The following is a 13,904-nucleotide window of genomic DNA, read 5'->3' as shown; positions in this document are numbered from 1 at the left end:
CAGAAATGTCATTTACTGAGGTACACATACTCTGGACCTTGGTTAAACCTTTAGGACTTTTGGTTTTCCTTAAGTGAATCTCTGATTCAAAACTTTGAAAGGTCAAGGACCTGTTGCTCTTGATGATAGAATTGAACTCCTGTGGCAGAATGGTCAGTAAAAGACCCTCTGCCCTGTTTCATACTTTTTAAGGCTAGGTTAGTGGGGAGGGGGTAGAAGTTAATAGGTGTTCATGTATCTCATTTTCTTATTTTATACTCCTACTTAGTAGAACTGAACATTTAAAGATGGCTGATAATGGTTCAAATAGAACGTTACTGAATAGAGTAAACATGCATCATTGGCTTTGAAAACTGGAAAGGGGTGTCTTTACATTGGGTTTGAGATATTTTAGAATGAAATTTCATGTTTTGGAATTGGTGACAGGGTTTTTTATACAACACAAAAACTTTGTGGTCGTACATTTGTACTGGTATATTGGTTAGTTGTAAAAATAAGGGGCCACAAAGGGGGTAGAAACAAATGGTTGTTTTTCTGATTTCATGACAAGAGCTTGTTAATTTCTGGTCTGATTTTGATTTTTTTTTATTTTAAAAAGCCACATGAAAATCCTTTCTTGCATTTTTCAATCAGATTTCAGATATCTCTTACTGTTTTAGAGTTATAATGGGTCAAATGGGACCACATCCCAAAATTGCCTTTTATATTTTTGTTGCAATTTTGATTTTTTTTTCTTGGATTCCATATGAAAGTCCCAACCAAAATACAAGAGTTTTAAGAAGTTTGTATACCAAATATACTCTATCATTGTTGTTTTTGAGATAAAGAAATATATCCATTTAAAAAAGGTACCCTGAAGCAGACCTTTGTAAAATTGAATTTCAAATTATTGTGCAATATTGTGTTCAAATGAGTTGTCGTGTCCATAAGAACTGTAATTCCCTGTGTTTAGTGTTTCAGAAACTAAACATTGTGTCCACAATTGCCTCAAGAAAAATGGCATTGTTCATATCATGCTGCATTCAGTAATGCTTTTTTTATTTATCATAGTACACAGTGTTTTCAAAGTATTGTATTTTTCAGGTATGCTTTTCTTAACATTGTTATTCAGTAGAACTAGATATTTGTCATTTTTTATCAGTATTTTTTTCACAACAGTATAGTTTGCTTTTAACATTGAACTCAAAGCTATGTTAATGACGAATCTCTATGCATTTGAATGGGAGATAAGGACCCCTTCTCATGAAATCACGGAGTCACGTGATGAGACTTACATGCCCTATAACTTTAATAAAAGTAAATTAAACTGCTTGAAATTAGGCTACAAGATGCTGTACCAAAAAGAAAACTTGGGATTGATTTAGGAGTTTGTTACTGGAAATATTTAGGAAAATGAGACCAAAAATGGGTCTCTATGATATTTGTCAGATTTGTATCCAATGTCAAATGTATAAACAGAATCAAAATGCAGAGCTTTATCAGTCTTGAAGGTGTATCAATACTTCCAATAACAATTCAGGGTTAAGGACCTTTTGAGGTCATATCAAGCTGACACTTTGAAGCATTTAATTTGTTCCTATTTTACCTTTAAGAAATATTGCGGGTGTATTATTATTGGTTGCTAGAGTACCAATTTTTGTGGTTTTCATTTTTTTTATTAACCACAAAATTTGGTTTTCAATGAAAGGAAATTTCCCATTTGTTTGATATTGGTAGAGTTGTAAAATCCACAAATTCTAGAATCTACAAACTGATAATTTTTTCCCTAAACCACAAAATTGGTACCCATGAATAAAAGTATTTTCACAATAGTGCAAAAATTATAATTATTATACAAATGTATATTAATCACACATGATGACGAATGATTCTGCTGTTAGTATGTCATAATTCATTTAATTCTACATGATAATACTCTCAAAAGTTGGGATTCTCCTGGAGTAGGAACCATAGGGCTCCACCACAGGAGGCTAAATTGCCCGACCCTACCCACCTCTCCCTATTTCCAATGGCACTCAAAATTTGTCGAACCTATTGTCCTTGTGTCCCATCCCTTTTTCATTTCATCATCATTTCATGTTCATTTTATCATCAATTTCATGTTCATCGTCTGAATATAGCTGAAATATTGCTGCTCGGACATTAAACCCCAACAAACAAAAACAAACAAACTCAAAAGTTGGGCTAAGTGGGGAACCCCCTATACAACTACTCTAATCTGATTGTTTTTGTTTTGTTCAAATAATGACATAGCTTACAAATGATTTGATTAAGGAAAAAAAAGAACAAATCAATAGTTGTTAAGCAGGCCCTATTCCGATATAAAGTATATCCAGCTGTTTTAGATAACCACCAGGAAGAAAAATATTAATGGCAAAGAATCTCTGTTCAACATTGAACAGGAAATATTTCCTTGTGTAACAATTAAAATATAGTGTATGGGAATCCAGTTTGTAAGATAAGGTTTGTAAATATGGCAAACAACAAAATTGTCCAACAGTAGTCCAATACATATTCAAGTCAAGTCCAAAATATATCTGACAAAAATAGATGTACATTATGTATTACAACTGAAAAGGTATGATTCAGTATAAATACATTCTTCCTGAAGATTTGTATTAAAATTATACATGGATTTGCAAGGTACATTGTCAGTCAATCAGCTTTTATATCTATCAGACAGGAGGTGATCATGCATGTCAAAAACCCACCAAGTTTATTTTCATTTCGAATATAGAAACAGAGACCTGGCCTCAGTGCCAAAAATCTTGAAAAATTACTTCAGTCTAAGAAAATTCTTAACTGTTTGTAATTTCATCAATTTCATGGATTTACTATGGAAGTTCTGATTAATCTCAGGCTTAAGTATTTTTTTTAACTTTTGTGGCCCCAGGCCCTGACCTTTACCATTTGGTTGTTATTTTTTGTAACAAAAATCATATAGATTGTGTATGATTTTGGCACTTTGCAAGAGTTGTAATTTTTTATCTAGTTGATTTTAGTTTAAGATTAAAGTATATAGTTTTCTTCTGGATACAGATGTATGTACATGTACATAGAAAGGACTATAGAAATAATATATGGTGTATGTAGATCGAAAATACACAGTTTGTTTGGTGTTTTTTTGTTTTTTGTTTTGTTTTTTTTTTCTGTGTGCAGTATTATGGTTGGCATTTGATACTATTAAAATATGACTGTTCTATTCAGAGAAAAATACAGTAAATTCAGTAAGTATTTGTTGTTGGTATCAATTTCAATTATTTTGCTAATTTTATTGATTGTCTTAAATTGAGGAAATGGGAGGTATTATTGATTAATAAATTTGAGGAAGAGGGAGGTAATATTGATTAAAAAACTTGTGGTCTCACTAACCACTTCCGGGTCAAATGGCCACCCCCTATGTAGTACGAAAAACACACTGAACCTAGACATATGCATTGTAAGTGCATTATTTGTATGTGCTATGATTTAGAGTAGTCAAAATAAAGCTGAGAATGTGTACTTTAAAATCATATATGTTATTAAGTGTATAAATATTGTTTACACGTGTGAGTAATTTGCCTCCATGCTGTTAGTTAGCAGAAAAGGTAAAAATGTGGATTTTCAATATTATTTATTCAAGTGAATTTTGTGGAGAATTTCTACAATCACCGTACCATTAGCATAATGACTTTGGAAGCCTTATTTTCCAAGCTTCACAATGGTATGCAACTTTAAGATGTCATTTGTCCTGGGAATTCACAGTGAAACTTTGAAAATTATTTTTTTAACATGTAAAGTAATGGAAATGTTAGAAGTAGTTAGTGTGACCTTAAGCTAAATTATGGCATATTTCAGAGAAATGCATAATTTGCCTTTCCTGGTCATTATTTCCATTTTCCCATAAAATCAGTATAGTGATATTGGTAATCTGGTTATATTTTAAGAGATGCATTGTGCAAGGTATTTTAAAAAACAACATAGCAACAAGATTTTTATCAGTCAAAGTGACTCTTAACTTGACGTCATCCTTGAAATACCCAATGTCACTGCTTGGGATATTCAAAGTACTCAAATAGTTACACAGCAAGGACTTAGAATCACACAATAATGAAATAGGTATGGTATAAATTGTTGAAATCTGTCCTTTTTTCATAATGATAAATGATATTTACTATTACAACTTCTTGAATTATCATAGGTATGGTATCAATTCGGTGTGACAAGTAATTTAGGGAAAATATCACTGAGGGGCATGATATAAAAATGACAATTTCTTTGTAGTCCTATGTCTGATTTTGATAGTTTGGGTCTTATTAGACTCACAATACCACAAGCCTTCATAAAATGTGAAAAAAGAAAACATAAAAACTTATAAAATGTTTTTAAGGTCTCACTAACCACTTACGGGTCAAATGGCCACCCCCCCCCTTATGTAGTACCAAAAACACACTAAACCTAGACATGTGCATTGTATGTGCATTATTTTTGTGTATTATGATTAAAAGTAGTTAAAATAAAGCTGAGAATGTGTACTTTAAAATCATACATGTAAGTAACTACAAAGGTGTATGAATATTGTTTATCTGTTTGAGTAATTTGCCTCCATGCTGTCAGTTAGCAGAAAAGGTAAAAATGTGGATTTTCAATATTATTTATTGAAGTAAATTTTGTGAAGAATTTCTACAATCATCGTATCATTAGCATAATGACTTTGGAAGACTTATTTTCCAAGCTTCACAACGGTATGCAACTTTAAGATGTCATTTGTCCTGGAAATTCACAGTTAGTGATACCTGAAGAAAGGGAGGTAATATTGATTAATAAACTTGAGGTACCAGTATGGCATTGCATATCCCTGAGCGGGTGTACGTCAAAACATGGGTACTATAAAAATATAGTGCATTTTCTTTTTGCCTCTATAAACTAACATTTTGTCCAAAAATATGAACAATGACTTATGAAATAGAGCAAACATCACACTGTAAGATGAAAAACTTTTTTAAAAGAAAATCTAACATAATAACATAAAAATGTTCCACTGAAAAGGTTGGTTCGATGAGTGCAAAACGAAAGTGAAAGTAGAGAAAATGGCTATTTTTAGTTCAATACTACTTTTCTGTCCGATCTTTGTGGACTCACCCTATTTTCTTTGCGGGAAATTATTTTTTCACATGTCCTTAGAAATGCTACATAAGTGACTCAGTTTACACATTTTTTAAAAAATCCTAAAAATATGCACTTCACTGTAGAAGTCTATGGAAAAATTAATACGATACTAAGACCTTGAGGAAAAGGGAGGTAATATTGATTATTAAACTTTTCAATTGTTTTTGTGTTCTTGTTTGTTGATGAAAAACTAATGTTGGTGAAATAACTTAAGATATGTACATGTACTTGTATTACTCAGTTCAAAACTGTTGATAGTCTTCATTTCTCATAAAACAATTTTCATGCTAAAACCTTAAATAAAACTTTTTATTATAATCACAATTATTATATAGATAGCAGTGTTTTATTGAATGTTCCCAGTGTAATAAGTTTCAATAATTCACACTGTGAAATAAATTCAGTAATTTCACTCTCGAACTAGTTCTACTGCCAAAGCATCACAACTTTGGTATCAATCCGCCAATCACAGAAATTAAAATTCATGCAAGAAATATCGATAAATTATGAATAAAATCTATATAATGAATCAATTGGTTACTGTGAATAACCAAATTATTATCACTCGTGCCAAGAATGCATGAAGATTTATCTTGTGCACAGAACAAGTTCCGCACACTCGTTAAATCTAGGCGTTCTTTGGCACTCGTAATAATGTTTTGGTTATTCACTCTTTCCAATTAATTTTCCTATTAATCTTTTTGCTAAACGAAGAATAAATTCATTTGATCATATTTTGTAAAATTTCTTAAGATTCTGTAGATTAAGTTCTTGTCATCATAAAGTTTGTTTGTTTGTTTGTTGGGGTTTAACGTCCGAGCAGCAATATTTCAGCTATATTCAGACAATGAACATGAAATGGATGATAAAATGAACATGAAATGAAAAAAAAAAAAGAAAAAAAGAAAGGATGGGTCACAAGGATAATAGGGTCGACAAATTTTGATTGCCACTGGAAAAAGGGGGATGGGTAAGGTCGGGCAATTTAGCCTCCTGTGGCAGAGCGCAAAGGTTCCTACTCCTATCGAATACCACAGCAGGGTTCTTTAACGTGCGAGGAACGTGGCATCTTTCCCAACACGGTGCACCACTATGGTTTGCGGTCAGGTTTTCCGTATTATAGCCTGACAACCCCAGCATGTAACACGCCAGGGGTACCCCATTCCACCACCTGGGACACACATCCCAGTCGCTCTGTGGGCAGAGCACCTAGCCCCCGGCTAGGTTTCTGAGCACTATTTAGTCGCCTTATACGACAAGCTTAGCGCTGCTGCAGGCCTATTCTTTTAACACCCGGACCTGCACGGGGCGTCATCATAAAGAATTTTTGAGTTTTTTCTTGTGACTTTCATGGGTGTAAGGGGTCTTAGTTTGGTTACTACTTGTAGAGTTAGTTTTTGTATTTTAATCATAAGATTTCCACTAAATCTGAAACATGTACATGTATAGCATTCTCTTAACAAAACTCAGACTTTTCAAAATATTTAAAAAAAAAACCGTTGAAGATGTCATTGTACTTCCTTCATCCATTTTTGTCAGATTTAGATTATGGCTATCATTTCAGTACTTGTTAAGGAAGGGGCTTGTTGGCCACAATGACTTTTACTGTCATTTAAGATGTATTGTGGGGCTTTTATGGTAGTATAGTGAGCAGAAGGGCCATTAAGGGCCTCTAATGGAAGGTAGTTGAATCTGCATGATGTGTACATGTACATGAATACATTGTAAAAAAAATCTTCATTTGTAATTAACACTACTTCAAAAAACGTATACCAGCAATGTGTTTTGTATTTTATTAGGAGTGTCAAAATTGATACCCAAATTCTTTATCGAGAATTTCAAACCATCTTGCCCATTTGGACTCCCCTCTTGAAATACATGTACCTGTATATTTTCCTTCTAACAAATTTTTAATTGATGTTGAGGCCAGGCACAGCCGACAGTACCAACTTGAAGATTAAAAAAATTCCTGTGTTGACCCTCCCTCTTATAAACAACAAAATGTTCTCATCAATTGTATCATTTTTATAATCCTATATTTCAGGCCATAAATTCTTCTAATAAACCTTGTCTTTTAAAATGAAAAGGGTTCACTTCTTCCCTGTTTTGAGCCCCGTGTTTTCCCCTAAAATTATCAATTTAAATATACAATAGTCAGGGTGTAAATGTGGTTTATAAAGGACTTCCTGCACTTCATACTATGTCTGTACATAGATCATCAAAGATCGCCAGAATGGTCGAACAGAAAAAGTATGTATTTTATAAATTTTATATTCCTCAAGATTTGAAACTCTTCCCTTTTTTAATCCATTGAATTTTAAGGTTTTTTCACTTGGTTAGATTTTAGTGTAGTTTTCTTTACTTCCTGGTTTGGAGATTGCCATTTATTTACATAATAATAATTCATTTTGTAGGAGTATATAGAATAAATTATGCATTACATTATTGATAATTACAGAGTACATGTATGTGTTAAAAAGAATCGAAGTTGAATGACTCAATATAATTTTAGTTTCTAATCACTATATAAACAACAAGGTCTGTGGTAATTTGACCTACTTGTAATTGTTATGAAGTTAAGTAGCAATGATGCATTCCTTTTATTCAGTACTTTTTTTTTTCTTTTGTGAATTTGTCAATACATTTACATTGTACAACTTGTATTTAACTTAAACACGAATACATTATAACATGTACGTGTGTCTTCTACATGTACTGTTTTGGCTTAATATGCTACATGTAATTAGTAGTACATGTACTGAGCCTGTTAAGATACATGTACACAATGTAATATATAGACCATGTATTGTAATGATGTTGCAGAGGTATTATGTTTTTGGCTGTTTGATGCCATCACATGGCATCCATCCATCGTTGTTGTTAACAATTTTTCAAAACTCTTCTCCTCTGACACTTCTTGACCAATTGGAACCAAACTTGGTATAATTGTTTCTTGGGGTATCCCGCATAGAACTGATGTTGGGATTTTTGATCTGTCAAAAAACATGCATGCTGCTACTAAAAATAGAACATAGGGGTCAGACAGTAGTTTTTCGCACATACATGTATCTCAAAAACCATTAGGTTTAGCTAAATTCTGACATGGGTAAAAGTGTTCAGCATGATAAGATCTATCTGTGGTCAAATTTTGGTGAAAATCTGTTGACCCATGTTGTAGTTATTGCCCTTTTTCAACATTTTTTTTTTGTTTTTAATGTTATTTCTTTCAAAAATCTTCTCTTCTGACACTACTTGACTAATTCAAACCAAACTTGGTATGAATGTTTCTTGCGGTATCCTGCATAGAACTGTTGTGGGAATTTTTGATGTGTTGGAAAACATGCACACCATTACTAATTATAGAACATAGGGGCCAGACAGTAGTTTTTTGCATATATAGCCAAAACCGTTAAGTTTAGCTGAATTCTGACATGGATAAAGTGTTCAGCATGATGAGATCTGTGTGAGTTTAAACTTTCATTAAATCTTTTAGGCTATGTGGGAGTTTTTGCCCTTTTTCAAAGTTCTTTTGCTATTTTTAATGTTATTTCGGTAAAAAATCTTCTCTGACACTACTTGACCAATTAGAACCAAATTTGGTATGAATGTTCCTTTTGGTATCCTGCATAGAACTGGAAAAAGATGGCTGCGTTAACTTTAAATAGAATATAGGGGTTAGACAGTAGTTTTTCGCTTATATCTCCAAAACCATTTGGTTTAGCCAAATTCTTTCAATTGCTGAAATGATCCTTATTGTAAGGCCTATAAAAGTCTTCAGTGATAAAAGTTGTCAGACAACTCCTTGTAATAGTTATAGGCATGGAAAGGGGAAAAATGACTTCTTTGTGTTCCCTTTCAGCAAATGCTGAAGGGGACTTAGGTTTGCACTCCATCCATCCGTCTGTCTGTCAGTCAGTCTGTCAGTCCGTTAGTTACACTTGGTTTTCCGGTCTTTTTTTTTGTAATGCCTCATCCAATTGATTTCATATTTGGTATATAGTCTTATCATGACAAGTTACAAGTTAAGTGTGAATGACCTTACAGTTGAATGATTTTTACGGAAGTTATGGCCCTTGGACATAGAAAATTTCATGAAATTTTGTTTTCTGAACTTTTTTTTTGTAATGCCTCATCCAGTTGATTTCATATTTGGTATATGGACTTATCATGACAAGTTACAAGTTAAGTTCGAATGATGATACGGTTGAATGATTTTTACAGAAGTTGTGTCCCTTGGACATAGAAAATTTCATAAAATTTTATGTTTTCCAGACTTTTCTTTGTAATGCCTCATCCAATTGATTTCATATTTGTTAGCTAGTCTTATCATGACAAGTTACAAATTGAATTTAAATATTATTGCAGCAAAATGGTTTATATGGAACTTATGGCCCTTTGACATAGAAAATTACATCAAATTTTATGTTTCATCATTTTGATGCATATTGCTGCTGTCATACTAGAGTTATTTGCTCTTTAATTCATAATAACGAAGTTTTTTTCAACTTTCCAGGTGATAGAAAGAGAATGTCTTTATGCAGCTTTCTGTAATGCAAAAATGTTATTATCTACTGTAAAATGAAGCTCAGGTTTGATTTTGATGGAATTTGCTCTTGCTGTTCAAGAGTTATTTTCTTTTGATTGTTAAAAAATAATACCATCCATTGTTAGTTCACATATATAAAAAAAATCTCATAAAGGCAATGAGTTCAAAGGCCGAAAGGAGACACTGTATTGCATCAGCAATACTGTCAGAATGCTTGTTTTAAGTCAATATTACGATATGATAGATCGAAAGAAACCTTTAATTGCTGAAATGAACCTTATGATAAGTCCTACCAAAGTCCTCTTGACTAAAAATTGTTGGGCCCTTGAAAGTTAAAATTTAAAACAGGTGAGCTATTCAGGCTCATGGGAGCTTCTTGTTGTATGGGTATAGGGACTAAAGTTTTCTTAAGAGTGCAAATTGTCAGCATGCTCATTGAAGTTCTTTGATTGATAATGTTATAAACCTTTATATTATTATGCTGCATGTAATGGTACAACATTTGTCATTGAAAATTTTGCTACCATTTGGTTAATGATATTTGTAAATCTGATGACAAATTCCAAGTTGAAAATTCTTTCTCTTTTTTTTCAATTTAAGGAAATGGTATTGAAGCTACAATTTAGTGCTCTTAAACTACGAGTAATTCATGTAAATAGTGATTTCGTGGTATTGGATATATTGAATACATCAGTACCAGTATGTACATTTGTACATATCTGATGTCCTTATTGTAGCACTTAAAATCAATTGATTCTTCCTTTATTACTATGAGTCACATAAGCTTATTTTACCATGGTTGAGAAGGGCAAATACAAAAATCAAATAGGCAGTAATTGAGATTTAAGCATATGTACTTAAGTCTTGTGAACATAGGCTGCTAGATTCTTCCTGGAAAAACAACAGACCCTTTTGTGCTAACGTTGGGGTAGTCGATGAGCATGCATAGAGCATGCTCAATATACACTTCTGCGAGGAAAACTCTTTTGTTCTACCCAAGCTCTACCTCGCGGAAGTGTATATTGAGCATGCTCACCAACATACAACAAAAGGGTCTATTGGTCTCTACCATATGTTACTCTTGTAGTGTCTTTCCTATTGCAAGTCCATATAAAATTCAGGCATTGCCTTTGGTAGAGGTGATTCATGGTGAACTTAAGGCATCAAATTCTTCTTGGAAAAAACAATTGGTTTCTATCATACATTACTCCTGTAGTGTCTTTCCTACTACAAGTGTATATAAAATTCAGGCATTGCCTTTGGTAGAGGTGATTCATGGTGTAGAGAAACCTGCCAAACAAACATTGCTTTTTCAATCTACATATACATATTTATTGCAGCCAAATATCGACTGTTTCCCCTAGAGACTTTTCCCAAAATGTCGTAAAAATATTTTTTCAAAGGAAAATTCCCAATTGTCAGGCATAATTTTTTTTAAAACAAGGTGAAGAAACAATTGAAATGTTCCTCAAGACATGATTTCTCGGCCCGGTACTTGATTCACTTCGGGGGAATGATTTTTTTTTGGCAAGTCGTAACCTAATGAATATTGGGAGTACATATTTGTCAGTTAGGTATCGATTTTCAGTTTCGGATCAGCATACAGATTTGACACTTTTCTGTCCCCCATACCATATATCCTCCTTATTTTCCAAATGTGTTGAAAATATGGTAAAAATTTCCCAAAAAATTAAGAGTTTTGGCAGCTTTTAAAGCAAGGAACAAAATCACTGATATGCTATATTTTTATGTAACGATAGCCCTGTCTGTATTCAGATCTGTATTTTTTTGAGAGCCATATATTCATCTCCCACTAATATGTCCTTGAAAATGGAATGCCTTATTGATTGACATGGTTATGATATAATATACATGTACATGTACATTTATTTTTAAACTTCTATTTTTAGATGGTTCCATCCAAACATTAGTGGAATCAAAGCGGAGGAACTATTGAAGGAGCGAGGTTACGATGGCAGTTTTTTGGCTCGACACAGCAGCAGTACGCCAAATGATTTCACGTTATCTGTCAGGTAACATTGTAACATAACTTTAGGTTTAAGTCAATGTCTTTTTAGCTCACCTGGCCATAGGCCATGTGAGCCATTGCCATCATTTGGCATCCGTCGTAGTTAACAATTTCTTCAAACATCTTCTCCTCTGAAACTACTGAATAGATTTGCCTGAAACTTATAATGACTGTTTCTTAGAGTATCCTTCACAAAATGAGTGTTTGGATTTTCGATCAGTTAAAAAACATGGCCGCTGTTACCAAAAATAGAACTTAGGGGTCAGGCAGCAGATTTTTGTATATATCTCCAAAACCGTTAGGTTTAGCCAAATTGTGATGTAGGTAAAAGTATTCAGCATGATGAGATCTGTCTGTAGTCAAATTTTGGTGATAATCTGTCAACCCATGTTGGAGTTACTGCCCTTTTTGGACGTTTTTTGCTGTTTTTGATGTTATTACTTTAAAAAATCTTCTTCTCAAAAAGTACCATACAGAATTCAATGAAAGTTGGTATTTTTGTTTTTTAGGGTATCCTTAACAAAATGACTTTTGATTTTTGATTGGTTAAAGAACATGGCCGCCATTACTAAAAATAGAACATAGGGGTCAGACAGCAGATTTTTGTATATATCTCCAAAGCTGTTAGGTTTAGCCAAATTGTGATGGGGTAAAATTATTCAGCATGATGAGATCTATATGTGGTCAAATTTTGGTGAAGATATGTTGATCTATGTTGGAGTTATTGCCCTTTTTGGACATTTTTCGCTGTTTTTGATGTTGTTACTTTCAAAAATCTTCTCCTCAGAAACTACTTTACAGAATTCAATGAAAGTTGGTATTTTTTGTTTTTTAGGGTATCTTTAACCAAATGCTTGTTTGGATTTTTGATCAGTTAAAAAACATTGCCGTCTTTACTAAAAATAGAACATAGGGGTCGTACAGTAGTTTTTTGCATATATCTCTAGAACTGTTAGGTTTGGCCAATATCTTTCAATTGCTGAAATATCCTTATTATAAAGCCTACAAAAGGCTCCAAGGTATCAAAGTTGTCAGACGACTCCATGTAAGGGTTATTGCCCTTGAGAGGTGAAAAATGACTTTTTTTTTTACAGTTTTCAGCCTATATCTTGAAAACTATGATAGATAGAATGAAACTTTCTATATCTGAAATGATTTTTACTATAAGGACTACAAAAGTCTCCAGGGATCACAGTTGTCAGATGACTTCATATAAGAGTTATTGCCCTTGAAAGGCAAAAATTTACATTGTTTCTGTTCTATGCAGCTTTTGAAAAGATAGAGTTTTCCTAGTCTCAAAAGGACACTTTAGCAAGTTAGAGGCAAATTTGAAGGCACATTATGCAAAATTGACAGAAGAGAGCTGACAGTGTTCTAGGATTCCATTATCTTATCACTCTGGGCATGTGCAGTTTTGCTGTGGGAAAGTTTATTTTTATATAATTGACTTTCCTTTTGGCAAGTAAAAAAAAAAAATGAATGTCTGAAAGGATTGTAAAGTTCGGAAAGCAGTGTTTATTTGTGGAAAAGTTATTCTTCATTTGGAGTTTCTCATGGAAACTTAAAAGTAAGAAAACCTTTGATCACTAGCAGGGCTTAGCAGCCTTGCTAAATAACCAAACATCTGTATACAGTAGTTTTCACTTATAATATACAGGCTTATAACAAACTCAGGTTTACAACGAATCAGAACATATTTCTCAGTCCCAGTGTTTTGAAACTAATGCATTTCGTAATTGATATAACGAATTCGTTATAGCGAAATCAGGGATGTAACAAAAGTATTTCTTATGGTCTGGTGACAGATTTGTTGCTGAAGTTTGCCTTGATAAAAGGAAGGGTCAATTTAATTGTTATGTAAACATCGGGCACCAGTTGTCTGCTACTTATGGTAATTGATTAATCAACAATTACATGGTTGATGAACATACAGTTAGATGATTGGCTAATCTTACCTGTATTATTGTTTTATTACTCATTAAAATATCAATCAAAAAATGACACCTAAGCCATTGAAAAATTTAGCCAAAGAACATCCCAGATTGTGAACTTTTGTCATTTTTGATTTAATTATTAGGTTTGTTGGTAATCCATCTAAATGTTTTTCACGCTTCAAGCTGTTGAAAGTGCTGTGTAAATTACTGCAGACTCGAAAAGGTTTGATGATAAAAATACTTCACA

At 33.0% G+C, this 13,904-nt stretch overlaps 1 protein-coding gene across 4 annotated transcripts in view; it reads left to right on the top strand.

Annotated features, from left to right (window-relative positions):
* LOC148601475 (tyrosine-protein phosphatase non-receptor type 11-like) overlaps nt 1-13,904 on the top strand; it is a 63,636-nt gene that overhangs the window by 15,303 nt on the left and 34,429 nt on the right. For 3 of the 4 annotated variants that reach the window (XM_088554848.1, XM_088554846.1, XM_088554849.1), the window contains exon 2: nt 11,605-11,727. In XM_088554848.1, coding sequence (XP_088410974.1) covers nt 11,605-11,727 — 123 coding nt within the window. Of the gene's footprint in view, nt 1-7,255; nt 7,399-11,604; nt 11,728-13,904 lie in introns of those variants that run through there. The other variant, XM_088554847.1, reaches the window with a different exon arrangement.

Source organism: Perna viridis, chromosome 12, assembly GCF_037379345.1.
Source record: "Perna viridis isolate PV_CMFRI_1.1 ecotype Kerala chromosome 12, ASM3737934v1, whole genome shotgun sequence".
Classification (NCBI taxonomy): Eukaryota; Metazoa; Mollusca; class Bivalvia; order Mytilida; family Mytilidae; genus Perna; species Perna viridis.
The sequence above is the reverse complement of the archived record's forward strand: the minus strand, read 5'-3'. Positions and strand labels throughout refer to the sequence as shown.